Source organism: Dendrobates tinctorius, unplaced genomic scaffold, assembly GCF_039654945.1.
Source record: "Dendrobates tinctorius isolate UK_male_01 unplaced genomic scaffold, ASM3965494v1 ptg000143l, whole genome shotgun sequence".
NCBI lineage: Eukaryota > Metazoa > Chordata > Amphibia > Anura > Dendrobatidae > Dendrobates > Dendrobates tinctorius.
Window position 1 is genome coordinate 40,847,601 of NW_027361810.1, and position 22,400 is coordinate 40,870,000.

Below are 22,400 nucleotides of genomic sequence, written 5' to 3' on the forward strand. Positions count from 1 at the left end.
GTCCACACACAAAATGCTTCAAATATTTTTTGAACAAGGATCTTATTCATTTCAATGGGAAAACATGGCTCTAGTGAGTTGTATTTTCTTCCACGTGTAAAAAGAAAAAAACATCAATTCTAGAGGTGTTTTTGCTTGAAAAGAACTCTTCAAATTTGAGTACTGATTCAACTGAACCAGAAAAACATGCCCTTTACACACTAAAGGGTAATTTTTGATGCCCGAAAAAATGTACTTAAAAAAAGTTGCAATTTTACCAAAGTCATAGCTCTTTAAAAATGCAACATGATTTGCTATCATTAACCTTCTGCACAGATTAATATAGCAGCCATAAAGTGCTTATGTATTATGAGTAATTAACAACCGTCACTGATGATATTCAGTCAGTGAAACAACCTCGAACATAAATTCCCAGGATCTGTCAGGAACTACATGACGGTGGTCAGTCACCTCTCAATTACATCATTCATTTATTTTCTGCAAGCTAAAGCCGGCCATACACATTAGCCATATGTCTGCGGCTGAACCCGTCAATTTCGACAGGTTCGGATGACAGTCTAATGTGTATGGGTTCGCCGGGCAAATGGTGGCTGGGAAGGATGTTAATTAGAGATGAGCGAATTTGTTCGACTTCTGTTCCGAATATGATCGGAATCGAATATTGTTTTTGCAATGTTTGTCGAACACAGCCAAACGTCATTAGAGTCAATGGGAGTAGAAATTACCGAAAATGTTCGAAACCGATCATAAGACAAACATTCGGCATGAATAGTGTTCGAATATTACTCGAATTTGTCAAATCAGATTCGGGAACAAAATCCGAACAAATTTGCTCATCTCTAATGTCGATCAGGTATGTCCAATTTTCGACTGCCAATCCAATTGTTCTCCCTGAAATAAGACAACAGCCAACCTTTCAGTTTTCTCAGAAAGAACAAAGGAGCGCTCGGCCGATTGAACGCTACTGTATATGGGAGAGTCGGCTCAGATGGTGGCCAAGAACTATCTTTTGGCCGACAGCCATCTAATGTTTATGGCCAGCCTTAAAGATATATGAACTAAGTGTTACTACTTTTGGGACCGGTACTAAAATATGTAAATGTGTGTTCCACAGCCCATTCCTTAACAAATATGTACAATATGTAATAGATTATGATCATATTTGGCTGATTTTTTGGCTCTTTCGCAATTTTTCGGAAACAGTCCCAGCAAATTCTTAGGGGGTTTACATAGACTCACTCATAAATGGGCGCGTTCGTGTACGATTCGAGGTGGGGATGACTGATTGAATTTGCAAAATATCAATGTTGGTAACTATGCATGAGCATAAACAGTTGCCTTGAATACAATTTATAAAGCTTTATATACTATCTTAAATCCAAGAATCTGAAATGAGACCCTCAAAGCTCTAGTTTGGGGAGCAATGATCGCTTAAAGATGATGAGTAGAATAAAAAGTATTCCTTCCTGATTCTGTGTCTTGGTAGACGAAGAGAATATGCTGGGGATGCTGCAAGTGGGAACAGTATACATAACAATTGTCCAAAATTTGCAGGAACATCCCAATTTTTTAGTTTAGAATATTGTAAATTTGTAGGGACTAAGTTCAAACAAACCCTATCCATAAATGGGTATTTCTTGTCAGAATTAGGCTACACTGAAACCTTTTATTTTATCAAGACTGTTGGAGGGGTGACGCAAGACATCCCAGTACGAAAGGAATGCACTCCCCATCGAAAGGAACTGCCCATAGAGCTTTCTGGGTGGTGGGTAGGGGAGGAACCATTGTTTTCTTTGACGTTAGTTCCGCCCCCGAAGAACAGAGCTGCAGGATAGTAGCAGGGACAAGTGGGTATGTTACACTGTCGTTTCTGTCTTGAAGATTATAACCTTAATGGAGAAGGATGTCTTTTTGGATCCTTGTTATGGGGCCCCTTCTCTTCTATGCACCCCTAAATATATATAACTGTCATACAAGAGAATCTGATTAATACTGCAGAGCCAAAGGAGGGATTTTGAATCTCCCAACATAACTCTATACCCTCATTCCCACAGTCTTGGTTGTTATTAGAGCAATGGTCCAACAATAATTAGCTTGTCATTTTCTTAAAGATCAATAACAGAAAAAAATGTTCTGCTTTTATTTTTCCCTTTTCTGGAAACAATGCCACACCTGACTATGGGTTGTGTCAAGTTTTGGAACTCAGACTCATTCCCCGGCATGGGAATAAGCTGCAATACCCAATACGACCAATGGACAAGAGTTTCACTATTTCTGTAAACGAGGAAGAAGAAAAACTTTATTTCTAATCCTAGACAACTCTTTAAAAAAAATAACAGAAGGTGCATTAATGCCTTTGTTCTTCATGATTTCCATCCTCTGGTGATGAAGTAGACCTCTTATTTGTGTAATATGCCAAGGTCAGAAAGGCAGAAACGAAGAAAATCAATCCAGTAATCCATAGCCAAAGTACACACCGTGAACGTGCTAAGACAATGAAGACTGTTCTGGCTGTGAAAAAGGAAACATTTCTTAAAAAGCTGATGAGTTGATGTGTGAGGATGGCAGCCTGATAACTGCTGAAGTTAATACCCTGGATAGATGGCTTAGCATAACAATATATATAATTAACACTTAGCCCCGCCAGCCCTCAGGCAGCTCAGCCGCTGGTGATTTAGTCTCTGTTAATAAGGCTTAGATCTCTGTGTTCCAAAAATAATCAGGAGGAGGTTATATGATGGGCCAAAGTGAAACATGAATGTTTACAGGTTTCCTATGGATTATGACACCCATTGAAAGCCCTATAGAATTGTTCTGCCACGTGAAAGGATGCTTTATTTTTATTTTTTCCTTAGGATATGGGATCTCCGAGTAACTTTTTGGAAAATGATGCATTGATCAGAGATTGAACTCCTGTAGAAGGATCCTGGCGTCACTCACAGCGCCCTCCTTCACAATGCTGCTCCATAATGTAAGTGCATTATACATAGTGCTGGTTATGTGATTATGAATGGGAAATCTTTCATGTCTGTATTAACTGACTTACATGTTGAATGTAACTTTGGATTTTTATGCATAACATTTATCACCTAATGAATGGTTTAGATTACAGTACATTTTCTTCATGTAGCTAGAGTCGACCACACCGGAACACAAATACATGCGACCGGTCTATATAGATATAGTGATATTGTATCTCCTTTTTTAATTTAATTTTTTATTATGGTAAGTTACACTGATGAGAAAAATGATAACAATTTTTTGAACTGTTGACTTTCAGGCTCCATATCTCGCCATCCACTAGTCCTTTGAAAGTGAGACTACTATTACGCTTTTCATAATTGGACTTGCAACTATTTAGCATATGATTAGTTCTGCAGATTTTTATCATGTCACTGCATTGTTACGGTTTTGCTTCTGGTGGTGAAAAAATCTTTTTCTTCTCATATACTACAAAAGACAACCTGTTCTCACATCCCTTAATAGCTCAGGGAATTAGGTTGATTCCCAAATGAAAGGTCACTGTTTCAAATCAAGAAGCAGCCATGAGGAAGATTTCCCAAGAAACGAGATACAGCATCATCCAGCTCATTGGTAGCGATCTATCGGCCAAGAAAATTACCAAACTTCACCTTGTGAGTGCCATGACAGTTGGAAGAATACGAAATGAACTCTGTCTATCCATTCAAAAGCCAAGAGATGGACATCTAGGCAGAATATCGGAGTCAACGAATCAGCTCATCACAAGGTCTATCAATTCTGGTGTGACAAACACGGCAGTGGAGGTGGCTCGTATGCTTGGCAATAGTGAAATCACAAATGTCCATGCAAGCGCCGTGTGATGCACATTACACAAGTCTGGAATGGTGGCCCGAAAAAAGGTGAAGCAATCTCGACTGCAATATCATCATAAGAAACATCAGCTCGGGTTTGCCAAAACGTACCAACAGTAGAAGATTGGAAAAGGGTGATTTTCAGTGGTGAGACGAAAGTCAATTGACTGGGCTCTGATGGTTGCAAATGGGTTTGGAAGAAACAAGGGAAAAGAAGTTAATGGATTGAGAAATTGAAGAATCTGATGATATGGGGTTGTTTCATAGCCAAAGGTGTTGGATACTTGACCATGATAGATGGTGGCCTCAATGCTGAACTATATGTCAGTACCACACAAGACGAGTTACTTTGTACACTCGAGTACTAATGGGTATGAAAAGGACAACACCGTGTTCCATCAGAACAATGACCTGAAGCATACGTCGAGATTGGTGAATGAATGGGTCAATGACAGTGAAGTAGAGGTGCTGGAATGGCCCCCACAAACACCAGACCTCAACCCAATCGAACACTTGTGAGATGAGTTGAAGAAAAATCTGTATACATACCCAAGTGAGTTAACCAGTATGCACAAACTTTGGGAACGTGTAGAAGAGACCTGGGATCAGATTTCAGTCAAGACATGCTTGAATCTGATCGAGAGCATGCCCAGAAGAATTCAGGCAGTGTTGAAAGCCAAATGTGCATTTACAAAATACAGTAATAAAAATTAAAATTTAGATTTTTAGAAGCAAAGCAGTAACAATGCAGTGACATGACAAGAATCTGCATAACTAATCATATGCTAAATAGCTGCAAGTCAAATTTATGTATGAGATAGCCAAGATGATTGTCTATAAAATGATGGTAGTATCACGTTAAAACCTGTAGAGATGGTGAGATATGGAGCCTGAAAGTCAAAAGTTCAAAACAATGTTATCATTTGCTCATCAGTGTTTGTGTAATAATGAGAGATGACACAGGGAAAAAATATTGGACACAGAAGAAAGGTGAAAAAAGTAATGGAAAGTCATGGCACAAGCTGAAATCTATCAGTAATTAGAAAGCAATCCTGCCACTTAGTGAAAAATAATATCAGCTGGTTCAACTGATGGCGAATAAAAGGTGTCTCATTACCAAGGTGCAACACAAGGAACATTTAATGATGGGTAAAACCAGTGAGCTGTCTCAAGACTTTTGCAACCTTATTGTTGTAAAACATTGCATGGCACTGGTTACAGAAGAATTTCTAAACTACTGAATATTCCAGTGATCACTGTTGGGGCCACAATCTGGAAGTGGAAAGAAGTGGAAAGAACATCATTTTGAACACAACAGGCTCCCTTTAAGGCACATTCAGATGTCAGTTTTTCACACTTTTACTCATGCTTTTCATGAATAGAACATGTGCCTCTCATAGCCTATGGAACTGTTCACATATTCCTTCTGAGTGTCAGCAAAAATAAAAAGTAATGTCCGTTTTTTGATCTGAGTCACAGTTCAGACTCGCCCATTCACGCTTATGGGTCCATAAAAAAAGCGGATAACACATGCACGCCACCCATATTCAAATACTCAATGTTTAATGGATAGCGTGGAATTTCTTTTTCATATGTGATGGTAAAAATGGATACATGGATTAAAAACAGCTGAAATCGGATCCAGCAGACTGATGAAAAACAATCTGTTCTTTCTCATACGCAAAAGAAAGAAAAGAAAGACACCTGAATGAGGACTTAGCCATACACACATTTCAGCAAGGTTTCATGCATTGCACTGAGGAGGGGCAATATCCCGAAGCACGTGTCTGCAAATAGAGATTCAACTTTGGCTTTTATCCAAAGAAACGTGGCAAGGCTCGATAAAGGGTCGATATTGAATTTTAGGATTGATGTTTCCAATAGTTGGTCCTAGAGTTTAAGTCATCTTCTTCTCTGAAGAGGCAATTTGAACTATTTAACAACCCAAAAACATTCATGTTGGTCGGCTGAGCGGGTGAGGAAGTCACTGCCAGACAACTCTGGCGACAGCTCATCTACAGAACAAAAATATTTAAATTCTATGTGGCCAATCATTCTCTTCTCCAACATCATCACATGGGGATATGTTAAGAGGCCCCTAACCATAGGCGAATCCCACTGAACTCATCAGGTTCAACCAACATTATGTGTTTCTGTTGATTGATTCTGTCACTGCATATTTCATTCATTTTCTTCTGCCCGAAGTCCTATTATTATTATTATTATTATTATTATTATTATTATTATTTGTTTGTCCCAAATGTGAAATCTCCATTTGGTAATGATTACATTCAATCTAAACTCAGATGCCCTCACACATTTTCTGAGCCATCTCACCTATATCATTAGCTAAGTGACTCAAATTGCTCCTTCTTACCCAACAGATGTACATTAATCTGCAATCTTCCATGACTCAGCAGGGTCCATTAACAGAAAGTGACTGTAGTTCACTCTTTGATCTATAAAATACAGTATATAGGAAAATGCAAATTCATCCAGAGCGTATTTATGCTGATGAGAGGTCACTGGGGTTGACACAGTTATCGAGGTACTTTGACTCACACTTTATTATGATGTTTAGTACTTTTACCGCTGGCTAGCACTGTTGTGGGGATATTGTGGCTATGAGGATTCTGTGAATATCAATGTTATGGTTTATAGACGCCTCGTGGCTTACACTGTTAGGCTGGAGTTATACAAGTTGGGGAAGATTTAGTAATCCTAACCTTTAGATGGTGCAAACATAGACTAAACTTTCTGAAAAATGCACTGAGTTTATCAAAGCGGCTGATGCCATTTGATAACCTTTCTGCATCTGTAAACCATCTATTCTAAGATTAAATCTATTAGTTGGCGTACTCAGCTGTGAACAGACTCCAGGAGCAGCGACAGAAACGCAGCACTGGACACAAGGAGGGTGAGCAAAGCTCAGTTTGATTTTTTTTTTAAGCAAATTACTGTCGAGGAACAGGGGTTTCCAAAACCAGAAAGCTCCGTTGAATTAATATGTTTAACACTTCTTAAAGGGAATCTGTCAGCAGGGTTTTTTTGCTATGTAATCTGACAGCAGCAGGATGTAGGGGCTGAGAACCTGATTTCAGCTTTCACAGTTTTCTCTGCTGCATATCTAGCAGAGTTCAGAATGCTGAGCTATGTGTAACCCCGCCCACACCACTGCCCACGCAGATTTCTGTGTACATTATATTGTGACAGCTGCTAATAAGTGGTGTGGGTAGGGTTGGACTAGGAAGCACGAGGCAACTAGTCGTCTACTAATAATCTCCTGCTGCTATGTATTAAAACAGCTAGTAAGTTACCCATAGCTGTAATCAGCTCTCTGCTCCTACATTATGGTGCTCTCAGATAACATAGCCAGATTTCCTTTAATTTGAGATGAGCACATCTATTGGAGGAGAATCAAATTCACTTAGAATTTCACTAATAATTCGTATTTGGCAGAATCCAATTTTTTTTCCATTCAATCTGCTGAACATAAGCAAAAAATATATATATATATATACAATATATATCATACTGCTCCCTCACCTGTCCTGAAGCCACAGCTTCCTTCCACCCGGTCCTCTGCTCTTTAACTTTTTCTTTCCCGCTCTGGTCATCTTCACAATCTTCACTTTTTCAGCTCCTCTAGTGATGATTATTAGACTTGGAGGGTCTTCATGATGTTGTGGTGTGATGTACTCCATGATGCTACATGAGGCATAGTCAGAACTAGAGGCGCTAAAGAGTGAAGATGTAAGGCCGAGGGAACACTTGCGAGTGCGATGCGAGAAACTCGCGTGAGTCTCTCGCATCATTACCCGGCACTGCCGCCGGCTCTAGGGACCGGAGCGTGTGGCTGCATAGAATAACATGCAGCTGCATACTCCGGTCCCAAGTGCCGGCGGCAGTGCCGGGTAATGATGCGAGAGACTTGCGTGAGTTTCTCGCATCGCACTCGCAAGTGTGACCCCGGCCTAAGAGAACACTGGTGCCGGAGGGAAGATACGAGGCAGCGGCGTACCGGAGCTAGGTCAGATGATGGGAGAGGCGAATATAATGTTTGTCATATTTTTTTTTTTTTAATTTTTAACCTCCTCCATTTGTTATCCTCTGGGATCTGTAGGGAGCGCAATAAAAGTCTTTTACCAGCAATTCGATTTGCAATGAATACATTTGACACAAATCAAATTTCTCAAGCAAATTTTTACGCTTTCTTTAAGAAAGTGTTTTTCACTTTATCAATTGCACACTAACTATCCATTATCCAGGCTTTCTCCTCTGCGCTGCTACTTTCTGTAAATGAAATTCCGGCAACGCGACATTCCGATGATGCACAGCAGAGGTTTTGTTGTAACGAGCTGTGCTTAGTTCTCGTCGCTCGGCTTGAGACTTCTTTTTATGTAGATGTGGCCTTTCTATGACATTACTTAAGTAACATTTTTTTTATAAAATTTTCTCTTTCTTGCTTCTGCAGGACGAGAAAGAGGAAGATTTGCTTGACAGATTTAAGGAGGTAACTATCTAATTTAGCGCAAGTTAAGCGTATTCTAAAAGACAATTACCGCCATTAGATTTTTTGGATACTTTTTTAATGCTTGAATACATTAGCTGACTATTCCAATTATTTTTTTCCCCAGCTTTGGATTGTGCATCCAGCATTAATGGGAACTCTGACCTCCATCGTGTTCCTGTTTGTTTGCTGGTCTGTTAGAGACAACCTAATAATCAAAGATGTCCGTGGCAAATATGTGCTCATCACAGGCTGTGACTCGGGATTTGGAAATCTATTGGCGCAAAATCTTCACAGAAAAGGATTCGCCATCATTGCTGCTTGTCTGACGGAGAAAGGGTCCGAAGACTTAAAGGCTTGCACGTCTCCGTCACTCAAAACAATCTTATTAAATGTCACGAACCCCAAGAGTATCGATAACGCTGTGACATTTGTGGATGAGGAGACAGGCGGTAAAGGTAAAATTTCTTATCTCCATAGGCAACCTATACTATCTAGTCTGTAAGACCATAACTCCCAGCATGTCCTGGCAGCGAGGAAGTGACTGAGACGTTGTAGTTTCACCACCGCACGTTGGAGACCAGCGCTCTAGTATATTGGTCCTTCTTCTGGACACTTTCCAGTTAGTGATGTCCTTGTATAAAGTCAGACAGTGGGGAAGCAGCAGATATAATGCTCTTCACCATCTGTGCCGCCTGAATATCTTCTTAATGAACCTTTTGCATTCAATGTTTTGATGATAATTTTGTTGCTTCCATACCCTGCATTTTCCCTTAAAGAGTAACCATTATTTTTTATTTTTATTTCATAAATCAATAGTTCACATATAAATGAGAAACTTTGCAATATATCTAATCAGTGAAATTTGCTTCTTTCTGCTCCTGGACTGATCTTTTGCTCTCAATTAAAGGGTAAAATCAGTGAATAAAGATTTTTTTCATTATTGAGATTGGAGATGACAGTTGGTGCTTTTAAAATTCTATGGAGCAGGGAGCAGTTAGAGCGAAGACACACATTCTAGTGAAAGATCCAAAGAACTTTATAAGCACCAACTGTCAAGTCTTAGCTCAGTAATGGGAAAATCTGTCTTCACTGAAGATTTTACCCTTATATGAAGAATTTTGAGAAGGACTGGTAACCCAGGAGGAGAAAGAAGCGGACATAACTGATAACATATATTACAACGTTTGTTATTTTCACATGAATAACGTGGCGCGAGGCTATAGTCATGGGCGAGGCGCTCGTCTGAGGCGACCCGAAACGTTTCATGAAAGTGGAGGTTTTGGCTAGGGTGTGGGCTTGGTGCGGTCAGGGCCTTACGCCCGTGCAAGCCTCATGTCACCATTGTTGCAGGTTTGCCAGGATGTTTCACAGTTCAGTGATGGAGACCACCATTCAAAAAATAAACTCTTTACTGAATGGTAACTTGGTAAGGGTAATATATAAGGGATAGCGGGTACAAAATCTTAAGAATGTTTCCTTTACAACTTGAAGCATTTTCCAAACAATATCCTTTCTCAGTAGTTTACTCCAGGGATCTCAATGTCCACTGTTTCTCCCTATTTCCCCACAAACCAGCTTTAACACTAAAGTCCTATTCAACAAGTTTCATCTATTTGTTCTGTAGTTCTGTGACCTCTTTCCACTACTGACGCTCTGGAACTTCCGCTTGGGACCCTTCTCTAATCCCACCTACTCATTCCTGCTTAGGTCCGTTACTTTCCAGTGTTGTAAGCTTGAGGTTTCGCGGCTAGGCGTCCTCTCCTAGGATCCGTTTCCACAAAGCCACTCTGTCTCTCTGTCACTTATGCTCAGGATCTCCCTATCCCTTCTCTTCAGCCTCCTCTCACTTATGGTCACCCTTGAATGTGACACTGTCCACCCTGAACCTTGCAGTCCACTCACTAAGCACTCCAGGATCAGTCTGTCTTCCTAGAAGAAAACAATCACTTTCCCTTACAGTATCCCCTCCCACTCTAGGCTAGTCCAAACATTAACTGTAAATATTCCCACAGTCAAACTATACATATCTAACCCATATCATAAGTCATAATACACAGTTCACATTACATATCATTAACACTTATTACATTTTATATGACATTTCACATTACACCACATAACACATGTCACAATACTTTTTCCTTCAATGGGAAAAGTGGGCAGCATGTCCACATCCTTACACATGTACTACTGGCTTATGACAAAAAGACATTGCCGCCATTACAGTAATTTTAGGATATTTCTGGAATTTCTATATGTTATCACAAGACATACTTAGAGCCCCAAATATGAATTTGTGAGTATATAATACGCTTCTGTGCCCATAGGTTTGTATGGCTTGGTGAACAATGCAGGAAGAGCCACTCCAATTGGACCTACTGACTGGTTGGACATGGAGGATTTCCACAGAGTTCTTGATGTAAATCTTATTGGACTAATTGAGGTCACAATAAAGTTCCTACCATTAATAAAGAGGAGCCGTGGAAGGATCATAAATGTGGCCAGCGTAATGGGAAGATTGGCATTTGGAGGGGGCGGCTACTGTCTATCAAAATGCGGTGTTGAATCTTTCTCAGATAGTTTGAGGTGAGTTGGGTTTATAATTCTACATGATACTTTTATGTGTCTTCTCTGTATTTGTTTTTACAAAATCTTCATTATTTTGTGTTCTCAAATCCTGAAACATGCTGGAACACGGCATTGGGAGGGAGGAAACTGGATTGGGTAGAAGTGTTTATGAGCATCGTTGTGTTTGTAGGTCAAAAGCAGCGATGGGTCCAAACCATAGAAGATGTTTATTCTTTTGCTGTCCTCAAAATTATCTAATTAAAGTTTCAAAGCAAAAATATCTTTTTGTATTGAGTTAAGTGAGTTAGTGACTTCAATTTGGTACTGGTGTACTGGGTAGAGAGATTTTGTTAGTTTGAGACTTTTTATGAAAAATGGGATTTTCATTAGGGATGGAAGGAGGTTGTGAATTTGAGTTAAAATTTCAATGAAAAGATAATTCTGAATCTTTTAAGCTTTTTTTATGAAGGCTTTTGATGCCATTTCCCTACTGAGTAGGGTGTTTCCAATTATATAGAAACACAAAACATTGAAGTTGAGGAAATCTCTTCATTATGGATTTTTTATGTAGGTTTGGGTCAGTAGTTATATTTTCAGCCATGACAAGTTGGTTTCAGTAATGGTTGCAACTTCCTTAGCACTAGAACTACCGCATGTTTCATAATACCTATAAATACCATTAGGGGTCATTTTGACCCCCATTCAAAAGTACTGACTTTGGAGTAAAAATAACTTTTTTGTTGCCAACAAATTAAAGAACATTTATTTTAACTTAGTAGGAACAGTGTTAAGATCAAGTACAGCACGCATTTTCCTTTTACATGGTAATAGCATGTGGTGTCCAACAGTTAGCACAAACAGTACTTTCTTCCACTTTCCCAGTGCATTTTCCACAAACTGGTTTGTTACAGCTTGCACAAGTTTTAGTTGTTTTGTTTTCGTTGCATCGTCCAACTACACATTTTCTACGCTTGCGGATTTCTTGTCCTCTTGTTTGTGGTTCAGACATTGCGGATGATGGGCCACTTCTTCTGACTCATTTTCAGATAAATTCTGAAGACATTTCAAAAGTTCATCACTTGTCAGACCCCTCTGCTTACTCATGCTTCAAATATACGTCGCAAAAAGGGACTTGTAAGATCGCAGAAGTAATAAAACGACACTGTACAAACATGCAGAGTTGTAGCTTCAACTGTAGTGTTTGCTACTGAAGTGCAGACAGAAATCGCTACAAGAGACATGGATCAAACCTGTTCAGACAAGTTTACACAAAACAAAATTCTGAATCATCCCTGATATGCAAAGATACAATTACACTCTACAACTAGAGAGAAGGACTGTACTCCGTAATATTAGGTGATTTGCCTACTACTACTTTTATGTATGGGGTCAAATTGACCCCTTCAGTACTTATAGGAATGAATTGTAAAATCAGGGCCCCGGAAAAAGTTACAATTCATTTTTGTGTCCTAAAATATACACTACCATAATAAATAAAAGTCACAAAAAGTCAGAACTCATTTGTTAAAATTTTAGAAGTTATAGGAAAAAGAAATAGCAAAAGGGTCAAAATGACCCCTCCGGTAGTTCTAGTGTTAGTCTCAAAGCAATTTTCAGAAATTCATGAACATTCTGCAGAAACAACCCCAGGTAGATTTATGGAAAAGATTTCTTTAATTGCAGAAACTCCAATGGTAGATTATTATTATTATTATTATTATTATTATTATTATTATTATTATTTATTTATATAGCACCATTAATTTCATGGTGCTGTACATGAGAAGGGAGGTTACATACAAAGGTCTAGATATCGCTAACAGTAAACAAATTTACAATGACAGACTGGTACAGAGGGGAGAGGACCCTGTCCTTGCGGACTTACATTCTACGGGGTAATGGGGAAAAGACAGAAGGTCGGGGGTGCAGCAGCTCTGGTGGTGATGAGGCGGCAGCTTGAGTAGTGGTGAGGCGGCAGAATGGTTATTGCAGGCTGTAAGCTTTCCTGAAGAGATGGGTTTTCAGGTTTCATTTGAAGGATCCGAGGGTGGTGGATAATCGGATGTGTTGAGGCATGGAATTCCAGAGGATTGGGGATAGTCTGGAGAAATCTTGGAGGCAATTGTGTGAGGAACGAATAAGTGTCGAGGAGAGTAGGAGGTCTTGGGAGGATCGATTATATGATGGAAGTTACTGGGAGATTAGTTCAGAGATATAGGAAGGGGACAGGTTGTCAATGGCTTTGTAGGTCAGTGTTAGTAGTTTGAACTGGATTCGTTGGGGAATTGGGAGCCAGTGGAGGGATTTGCAGAGGGGAGAGACAGGGGAGTAGCAAGGAAAGAGGTGGGCAGCAGAGTTGAAGACAGACTGGAGTGGTGCAAGAGAGTTAGCAGGGAGGCCACAGAGGAGAGTGTTGCAGTAGTCAAGGCTGGAGATGATGAGGGCATGTACAAGAGTTTTAGTAGATTGAGGGCTGAGGAAGGGATAGATTCTGGAAATATTTTTGAGTTGGAGGCGACAGGAGGTGGCAAGAGTTTGGACGTGTGGTTTGAATGACAGGGTCGAGAGTTACTCCGAGGCAATGGATTTCAGGTGCGGGAGAGAGAGCGTGATGCCGTTTACCGTAATAGATAGAACGGGTAGGGAAGGTACGTGAGATGGAGGAAAGATGATGAGTTCAGTTTTGTCTACATTGAGTTTTAGGAAGTGAGAGGTAAAGAAGAAGGATGTGGCTGATAGACACTCTGGGATTCTGGATAGCAGAGCGGTGACACCTGGGCCAGAGAGGTAGATCTGCATGTCGTCCGCATACAGGTGGTACTGGAAGCCATGGTATTGTATGAGTTGTCCTAAGCCAAGGATATAGATGGAAAAAAGTAGGGGCCCCAGGACGGAGCCTTGGGGGACTCCAACAGAGAGAGGGTGGGATGAGGAGGTAGTGTGGGAGTGGGAAACGCTAAATGTGCGGTCAGAAATGTATGAGGCAATCCAGGGCAGGGCAAGGTCTTTGATGCCAAGGGAAGAAAGAATCTGTAGCAGTAGGCAGTGTTCCACTGTGTCGAAGGCAGAGAACAGGTCAAGAAGGAGGAGGATGGAGAACCATCTGCTATCTTTGGCTGTAAGTCATTAGTAATTTTGGTCAGGGCAGTTTCAGTGGCGTGGTGGGGGTGGAAGCCAGATTGGAGAATGTCAAGGAGAGAGTTAGTTGAGAGGTGGGAGGAAAATTGAGCATGCACATGCTGCTCAAGGAGTTTGGAAGCAAATGAGAGCAGTGATATGGGGTGATAGCTGGGCATAGTATTTGGGTCAAGGTTTGTTTTTTGAGGATGGGTGTGAAGGTGGCATGTTTGAAGGCAGAGGGGAAGGTACCAGAAGATAGCAACAAGTTGAAGAGATGGGTTAGGGCTGGGATGAGCGTGTTAGTGATGTTGGGGAGCAGGTGGGAAGGGATGGGGTCGAGTGCACAGGTGGTGAGGTGTGATTTGGAAAGGAGATGAGTAAGCTCTCCTTCAGTGATGTTGGAGAGGGAGGTTATTAGGGAAGAGCAGAGGTCTGGTATGTGGAGTAGTTGGGGTGGTGGAACAGTAAAAGTTTGTCTTGTTCGGTCAATCTTGTTTTTGAAATAGGTGGCAAAGTCCTCTGCAGAGATGAGGGGAGTTGGAAGTGGCAGTGGTGGGCGGATGAGAGATTTAAATGTGCTGAACAGTTGTTTTGGGTTGTGAGATAATGAAGATACAAGGTTTGTGAAATAGGTCTGTTTAGCAGAGGTGAGGGCTAATTTGAAGGCAAGTGTAGCTTATTTGAGAGCAGTGAAGTCGTCTGACAGGCGTGTTTTCTTCCAAAGTCACTCTGCGACCCTGGATGCTTGTCGAAGTTTTTTGGTGAGGTTGTTGTGCCAAGGTTGTCTATTGATTCATCGCACTTTGCCATGCATGAGAGGGGTGACTGAGTCTATGGCTGATGTGAGGGTGGCGTTGTAGAAAGAGGTGGCGGTGTCCGTATCGTGGAGTGAAGATTGATTTACATTGAGCAATGTGCGACCAATAACAGTGATTTTTAAGCCAGTTTAAAAATCATCGTCAGGTGCTTATCGGCCAGTTTGGGCCTCTTTCACACATCCGGTTTTTGTCATCCGGCACGATGCGGCGAAATTTTTAATAACCGGATCCAGCACCGGATCCGGTTTTGTCCCATAAGCTTTCATGGGCGCCGCATCGTGCCGGATGGTTATGCGTCGTGTCCGGTTGCTGCCGGACACGGCATAAATTAGCCGTCCGGCATCTGCAAAAAACGTTCCCTGCAACGTTTTTTGTCAGCACCGGACCGGCTTTTTCCACAGCGCATGCCCGGACTCTGTGAATGTTAACCCCACAAGTGCCCGGCGAGAGAGAGAGAGATCTCTCTCTGTCACCCGGACACTTGTGAGAGATCTCTCTCGCCGGGCACTTGTGGGGTTAACACTCACAGTGTCTGGGTGAGAGAGAGAGATCTCTCTGTGGGGTTAACCCCACAAGTGCCCGGCAAGAGAGAGAGATTCTCTTCCTTGGACACTAAGTGTTAACCCCCCATGTCTCTCTCCACCCCCCTCCCCTCTCCTCTCCTCCCCTCCCCTCTCCTATCCTCTCCTCACCTCCCTTTCAGCAGCTGTCTCATTGGCTGCCTCTGTCCACCTCGTCCTGCGGCTCCTTTAATAATGTCCGAGCCGTATCGTCTCGCCGCACACACATCCGGTGTCACGGCTGCAGGCCGGATCCGGCAGCCCGGCTTTTCGCCGCACGCCGCCGAACCCCACACACCGGATGTGTGAAAGTAGCCTTAGGTGGGCATGTAGTCAAGATCAGTCTTCCAATGAATGTCAATTTGTAAATCATTGGCTCTTCTGAATGGAGCATTAGTGTTGGTCCAGACACAATTGTTGCAGATGTCCATCAGCTGATGGAAAAATTGTTGGGTAGTCAAAGAGGTAAGCCTTAAGAATATTCACAAATATTAAACATATTCTTACATTCAAACAAGGGCAGAAACCAGGAGCTCAGTATAGACAGTTTGGAGGTAAGGATTGCTCTATAGTTAAGATAGTATGGTTGGTTTGTGTGTTGCATGAGACTGATGTCGAGATTGTTTTCTGACAAATTGCAAGTCCATATAATTGCATAGTCACCAACCATCATATTGTCTCAAACACCTTAGTCTTCTCCAACCTACCAGTGCCTGAGCCTTCTCCAGCTTCCCCTTCTTACATCCTCACCAATCTCCATCCTATTCGGATAAACTTAAGACTAAGGCTCCCCTACCCGTGTTTACCCTAGTTATATAAGTCACCTCTCTAAATATTTATATTTCTTAGAACATCATATCAGATGCCGAACTGTATATCCAAGAGTCAGCAATGTACATGTGACTATTGAATCAGTGGTGTAACTTAAGGCTCGTGAGTCTCAATGCAACCTCTCTAACATGGCCCTCAGCTATCCCGTATGGGCCAACTGAACCTTTTGGGCCCCCCTCGGCTTCAGGGTCCAGTTACATCCCTAAATTAAATAATGGAAACACCCATCATACATCTGCCATTGGCTGACAGAATATTTCTAAGAATTTTATATTGTGTTTTATGTTTATAACTTTAAAATAAATTGTATTTATTTATCTGCGCATATTTTTGAAACATTTTATACCTTATTGGAGATCTTAAAACTAAACTATGGTGTAACCAATTTTCTAATCCAATGACATTTCTGCCATGTACTGTATATAGGTGTTAGGGATAGGGTAAAAGTTATAGATTAGAAGGTTGAGTCACTCATGGACACTGGAATATTTTTGGATTTACTCTCTATCCATGTGATATGCTATAACTGTCCAATCACTAGGGGTCTGACCAATTCCAAGAACTGGGGTTCTAAAGGCGCCTGTGTTGATGAAGACATGGTTGATCATTATATGCAATAACTGCCCCATGACTAGGGGTCTGTCCAGTTCCAAGAACTGGGGTTCTGAAGACTCCCGTGTGGATGAAGCCATGGTTGATCATGTGCACTACTGCTCTACTTATTCTTTTGGGAGTGCTGAAGACCAGCCGTGCACAGTGCTCAGCAATCTCCAGAATCCAGCGCTCCCTTTAAGATCAACCATCAACCAACACTTCATCCACATGGGGCTCTTCAAAGCCTCATTGAGCCCCTGATCTTGGGATTGGTTTAAGTCCCAACAATTGGACCCCAAATAATTGGAAAGTTATTCTCTATCACATGGCTAGGGGATGAATTCAAAACTTGAGAACACTCCTTTAACTCTACTTTGGTGACCCATATGCCCATCCCATTTACATCGCCATTTAACAGCATCTTTCATTCAATACCGAATGTTCATCACTCATTCATTTTTTAGGAGAGATATGCAGCATTTTGGAGTGAAAGTTAGTATAATTGAACCTGGATTCTTTAAGACTGGAGTCACCAGCCTCGAAATAATCGAGAAAGATTTACAGCGACTGTGGGACAGACTGGCGCCTGAAGTCAGATACGCATATGGCGATAAGTACTTTGATAACTGTAAGTAATAACACGATTCTGTACGTAACAGTAACGGGTCTGCTTATTTTTATATCACAATAATCAGATTACTGGGATGACAATTGACCCCATGTGTTTAGCCAATGTTCGACAGCGGAATCAATTTCATATAACATCTGATAATCCAGAACTCGTTTTAAGCAAAAAAATGCAAAATAATGTGGAATTTCACAAGAACACAACATTTTCCAGGTCTTTAACTCTTTTTTATAAATGTTCCATCAGATATTGCAGAACATTTGATAATCCGGTGTTACTGTATTTAATTGAGATATCACGTTATTCCCCTGCTATAACGTTTTATTATATTTTTTCTTGTAGATATAAAGGTGCAGCGATTTTCTATGAAAACTTTGTGCAGTTCTGACATCTCCAAGGTTACAGACTGCATGGAACATGCACTGACGGCCAAATACCCACGGACGCGGTACGGTGCTGGCTGGGATGCTAAGTTATTTTGGCTTCCTCTATCCTACGCACCAGCCATTGTTGCCGACGTCATGCTGAAATTGTTATTACCTCGACCTGTCATGATTGAAAAAGCAGTAGCTAAAAATCAGGTGGATGTATAACATATCTTGTTTACAAGTGTCTTGTTCATACCCAATAAAATATTTTTTTGTGTTTTTTTTTTGACTGGCTAACGCAGTATAAAAAATTTTTTTTGTGAAGAAACATGTTCCTAAATTCCTAACAATTGTTTGTAATATTCATGATTAATACAATGTGAAGAGGCTAGAAAGATATGCAAAATAGAGCTCCTTTGGAAGGAAGAAAGACTAATGAGGAGGACATAAAGAGATATTTTTCTGTGTGCATACTTTCTCCTAGACTGCACTGCCCTAAAGTCTCTTTACTAGCCAAGGGAACCACCATGTCACGCTGTAGCTATGCAGGTAGCTGCAAGCTCCACTAGATGGCAATAGAGTGGAAGGAGGACAGCAAGTCTGCAAGAGCAGACCTGCAGCGCTGCAGTGACGCTACCACCAGGTGGCAGCAGAGTAGTCAGACAAGCCGAGTCAAAACCTAGACTGTCACGCAGTACAAAGGAAAAAATCAAGCACAAGTCAGTGGAGTGACAGAGGGTTAATACCAGTCCAAAGCAGGAGAACCAGAAGGAAGAGACGAAGTCAGGTCAGAGCCAAAGCCGAGTCAAACACAGGAAAATCCAAACACAACGGGAAACACTAAGTCGGGACAGGCAGAGAGGAAGGAACAGACATGGGGAAAGTCAGTAAACGCAGCAGGACAAATCAGGGTACCACCACTATCAGATACTCACGCCGTAGGCAGAAAATATAACTGAAATCGCCTGCAGGACGCAGCGGTGAGAAATGGCAGACCTGAAACCAGAACGAGGCAAAGCAAAGTTAACCCCTGACATGACCAGACCAGCCAAGGGGTAGACAGGACTCAAAACCCGGTCTGGATCATGACACACCACCTTCAAAGTGCTTAAAATAAATCAAGTCACTTATTTTCTCTCATTAGAAGTGCTGATTGTCTCCCAAATGATCTTACATCACTATACACAAGTACTTTCTTATTTTTATATGTCCACCATTACCCATTGAGCGTCACCTTGGATTTTTCAGGTGCAGTGTTATTATCAGTGTTGCTCCTAAAAACCTAAAAGGTAGTACTTGGCCATAATTTTTCTGGAACCCAGGGAACCAAATGTATTGATTATTGGTGCAGGCTAGATACAGATGTGGCAGCTTAGGTAAAAGTCAAGTGCAAGACTGACTATCCCTAATCTTAGATGAAGGAGGTCATTGACCTTTGGTCTTTGCAGTGCCTTCTGGATCAAACTTTTGGCAAAGATTTACAGAAATCCTGTACTGATGTGAGTCAAAAGTTGAGAACCAAAACGTTGAACATTTTTGAAGGTATTGGAAATGATTTTGGTGCAAGGCACCGTGCACACCACTAGGTTAGATGCACGTTGAGGTTCTTGGGGCCCTACTGCAGCTTCATGTTGTTAATTTCAAACCAAAATTTCCAATATTAAAAAATATTTTAAAAATATTCTGAATGGTCTAAGATAGAGAAATATTTAATAGCACACAAGAGGCACTGAGGCTCCAAAGTAGAACATAGAAAACCCTTAGATCACATCATGGTGAAGTGTTTTGCAACCCAGGACAAAAAAGTCTTATCTTAGAGTCCCCAAAAAATGTCTCAGACCCATTAGCAAAAGAGGATATGACCAACCAAAAGGTTAAATTCTTCCCTCGTTGGGGCTAATATCAGCCATGTGGTCTGCCTGCACGAGATACATAGCCATAGAACACAGCCAAAAAAAAACCATATGTGAAATACATGATAATTCTCGATGCGTGATTCGGGTGGGATTGCCACCACGTGACCACAATGTGTGATATCATCCATTCTGTATGATTTTTGAATGTGATGTTTGATCTTGATTAATCAATAAAATGGGTAATTCATTCCAAAAATACATCAAATACATTTTTCAATATATCATTAATATTTTTATTTTTTCATTGATGTTTGATTGTTCCAAGTTTTGCATAGTAAGTAGACTAAAAAGAAAACTCGTCTACAAACAGGTACCAGAAAATATATGCAACTGAACCAGTATACAAATATATATATATTCTTCATGTAACTCTATAAAGGTGGTTTTCTTAATAGAAGCTTTTATAAACATCTGTACAATTATAAAAATGTCGATGTTAAAACAGCGGTTCCCTGTACATATTAATGCATTCCTCTGTCTAACCTATTAGAAGCGATTACCTGGCCTTTAATTTCATTGGGCTATTCCAAAAGTTTTCACAGATCAATGACAGCAATAATGTTTCTTTCAAAAATTTACAAATATACAAAATATTTATATTATTTTCAGTCAGTCTCAGTGCAAAGATATACATATAGTACATGGTGATAATTGTTCATAAAAATAGCAATTGGCATATTAAAAAAAGGCAAAAAGTCTTCACCTAAAGGCTAAAAAGAGAAGTTTTTTTTTTAAACAACATGAACGTTCTTGACCGATACAAAAATATGTGCAAGAGTGTCTGACGATTCCTAGAAGAAGTATTGGTTATACGTCTGAGTCTTCCTTCACGAGGTTGGCAGTGTCAATGAAAGAGTCCTCTGTGGGGGAGAAGGAGAGGTGCTGCTGCTCCTTTTTCTGAGGTTTTGGAAGTGGAGGAAGAGAGGTAAACGGGGACGGGTCTTCCTCAGCTTCGTTTTGTTGGTCTTTTTCCATCTGGAATAATAGAGACGTATATTATCTAGCTCGTTCATCAAACACATCCAACACGTCCTGACATTCAGGGGCTGGATTCCCCCCAAACATGTGTTGGCAGGTAAAATGCTGCATAAATTCTGCACGTTTTTGACCCATTTTTGCCTGATTGTTTGCTGGCATTTTTGCTTGAGTTTTTCCCCATTCATCTGAATAGGTGAAAAACGCTTCGAGAATGCTGAAAAAATTGACAATGCTGCAGTTTTGGAAAAAACATTTTGTTAAAATCTGTAAGAAAAAAAATAAGCAGCAAGTGTGTGAGGATTCTGAAATCTTATTCAATTTGCTGGGGGTTTAGGTTCCCCTCCATAAATAACAGATACAATGTATGAGGTAACTAGCATTCAGTATAAACCACCCAGAATTGCTCGGTTCGTAAGTTGTGGCTTTTGGGAATGATCTATTTTATCCCAATTTATAGATAAATCCCGGCTTTTCTATTTTTCTTGGTCCTGTTCTTGGGACACCTTTACTCACCTCCGCATAGATTGGATTTTCAAAGTTTGTGCTTTGCTTAATCTTCCGTTTAAAGATGCTCCACTTTGATTCCTGCTGAGAAACATGAGATGAATACAGTGTCAGTTGTGCACTGGCAGATGAAAATGTCTGCAGTAATAAGACCATCCTCTGACACAAGTAGTTTTCAAATCGAGTGCGACTTATTTGGTGCAGACCTTCATTTAACATCCAATACAGGTAGACCTGATGCCAGCGGAGGAAAGGCATACGTGATAGAAATATAGGATGTTTATATTTGCTTAATACTGATTAGAGATGAGCAAAAATTTGATTTTGCGCTTTGTGTGGCTATTCTCTGGAATTTCGATTAGCAGAGAACTTATTCTCCGTTATTGTCCTTTATTATGCTCTGGGGTCTTGACTGGCCCTGGAGCATATTAAACGTAAGGTGTGAAAATTTTTAAAAGATCCTTGTACCTTACCACTCACCTCTTGGACGCTCTCACTGCTCCCTGTCTGCTGTGAAGTCATCTGTGCCTCCATTGCATCTCCAGTCCGGTGTTCCATCTAGGCCAGGACAGCCCACGAATAGATCCTCGGAGCATGTGAACTACAGGACCTGCTGGTGGCGGGAAGTCCTGGCCGAGAGTGGACTCCAGGCCAAAGATATGATGCGACATAGGCGTATAGGGCTAGACAGTAGGCAGGGAGCAGTGGGGGCTTCCGGAGAGGTAAGCGGTGAGATGAGTGTGGGGTTTTTTTTCTATTTAACATTTTGCTGCCCTCTACAGTTCAGAAAGATGGCGGCAGCAGCTGACCACCATTTTTCTGGGTCCGCTTGGAGTGAATTACAAAATTCAATTACAAGTCAATAAATCCACCCATCTCTAGTACTGAGGGAATCACTAGGTTTATTGGATATTGCATTCAGGGCCACTATCTTGGCACCACAAATGTTGCTGCAGGAGCCCATCCTCGAATATAAAAAAAGGTGAACCTTTGGGCATTATGGTTTCATAGGGGCAAACTTGGCCGTGTACCCAGTCTCTCTTTGCCTCTCCTCCTCGCAATGATATGACATACATACTGTGTGTGAAGGAGGTATACATTTCTTTCGAGCAGATCATGATGGAAACTTTAATAGCCCACCCCTGAACTCCCCTACAAAGCCCTTACCA

At 41.0% G+C, this 22,400-nt stretch overlaps 2 protein-coding genes across 2 annotated transcripts in view; one reads left to right on the top strand and one right to left on the bottom strand.

Annotated features, from left to right (window-relative positions):
• The first annotated feature begins 2,956 nt into the window (after nt 1-2,956).
• Nucleotides 2,957-18,058, top strand: LOC141049111 (retinol dehydrogenase 7-like). The gene is made up of 6 exons (XM_073545243.1): nt 2,957-2,971; nt 8,308-8,346; nt 8,471-8,801; nt 10,674-10,932; nt 17,302-17,465; nt 17,808-18,058. The coding sequence occupies exons 1-6, from the start codon at nt 2,957-2,959 to the stop codon at nt 18,056-18,058; spliced, it is 1,059 nt and encodes a 352-aa protein (XP_073401344.1).
• Nucleotides 18,059-19,958: 1,900 nt separating this feature from the next.
• LRP2 (LDL receptor related protein 2) overlaps nt 19,959-22,400 on the bottom strand; it is a 281,363-nt gene continuing 278,921 nt past the window's right edge. Inside the window, exons 78-79 of the mRNA XM_073545810.1 lie at nt 21,241-21,315; nt 19,959-20,724 (exon numbers count right to left, since the gene is read on the bottom strand). Coding sequence (XP_073401911.1) covers nt 20,557-20,724; nt 21,241-21,315 — 243 coding nt within the window. The 3' untranslated portion in view covers nt 19,959-20,556. The remainder of the gene's footprint in view (nt 20,725-21,240; nt 21,316-22,400) is intronic.

Bases quoted from the DNA above. Each gene is read 5' to 3' on its own strand.
- LOC141049111 (XM_073545243.1), top strand. The intron at 8,802-10,673 runs GTAAAATTTCTT...CTGTGCCCATAG, and splicing joins TGAGGAGACAGGCGGTAAAG to GTTTGTATGGCTTGGTGAAC. The intron at 10,933-17,301 runs GTGAGTTGGGTT...TTCATTTTTTAG, and splicing joins TCTTTCTCAGATAGTTTGAG to GAGAGATATGCAGCATTTTG.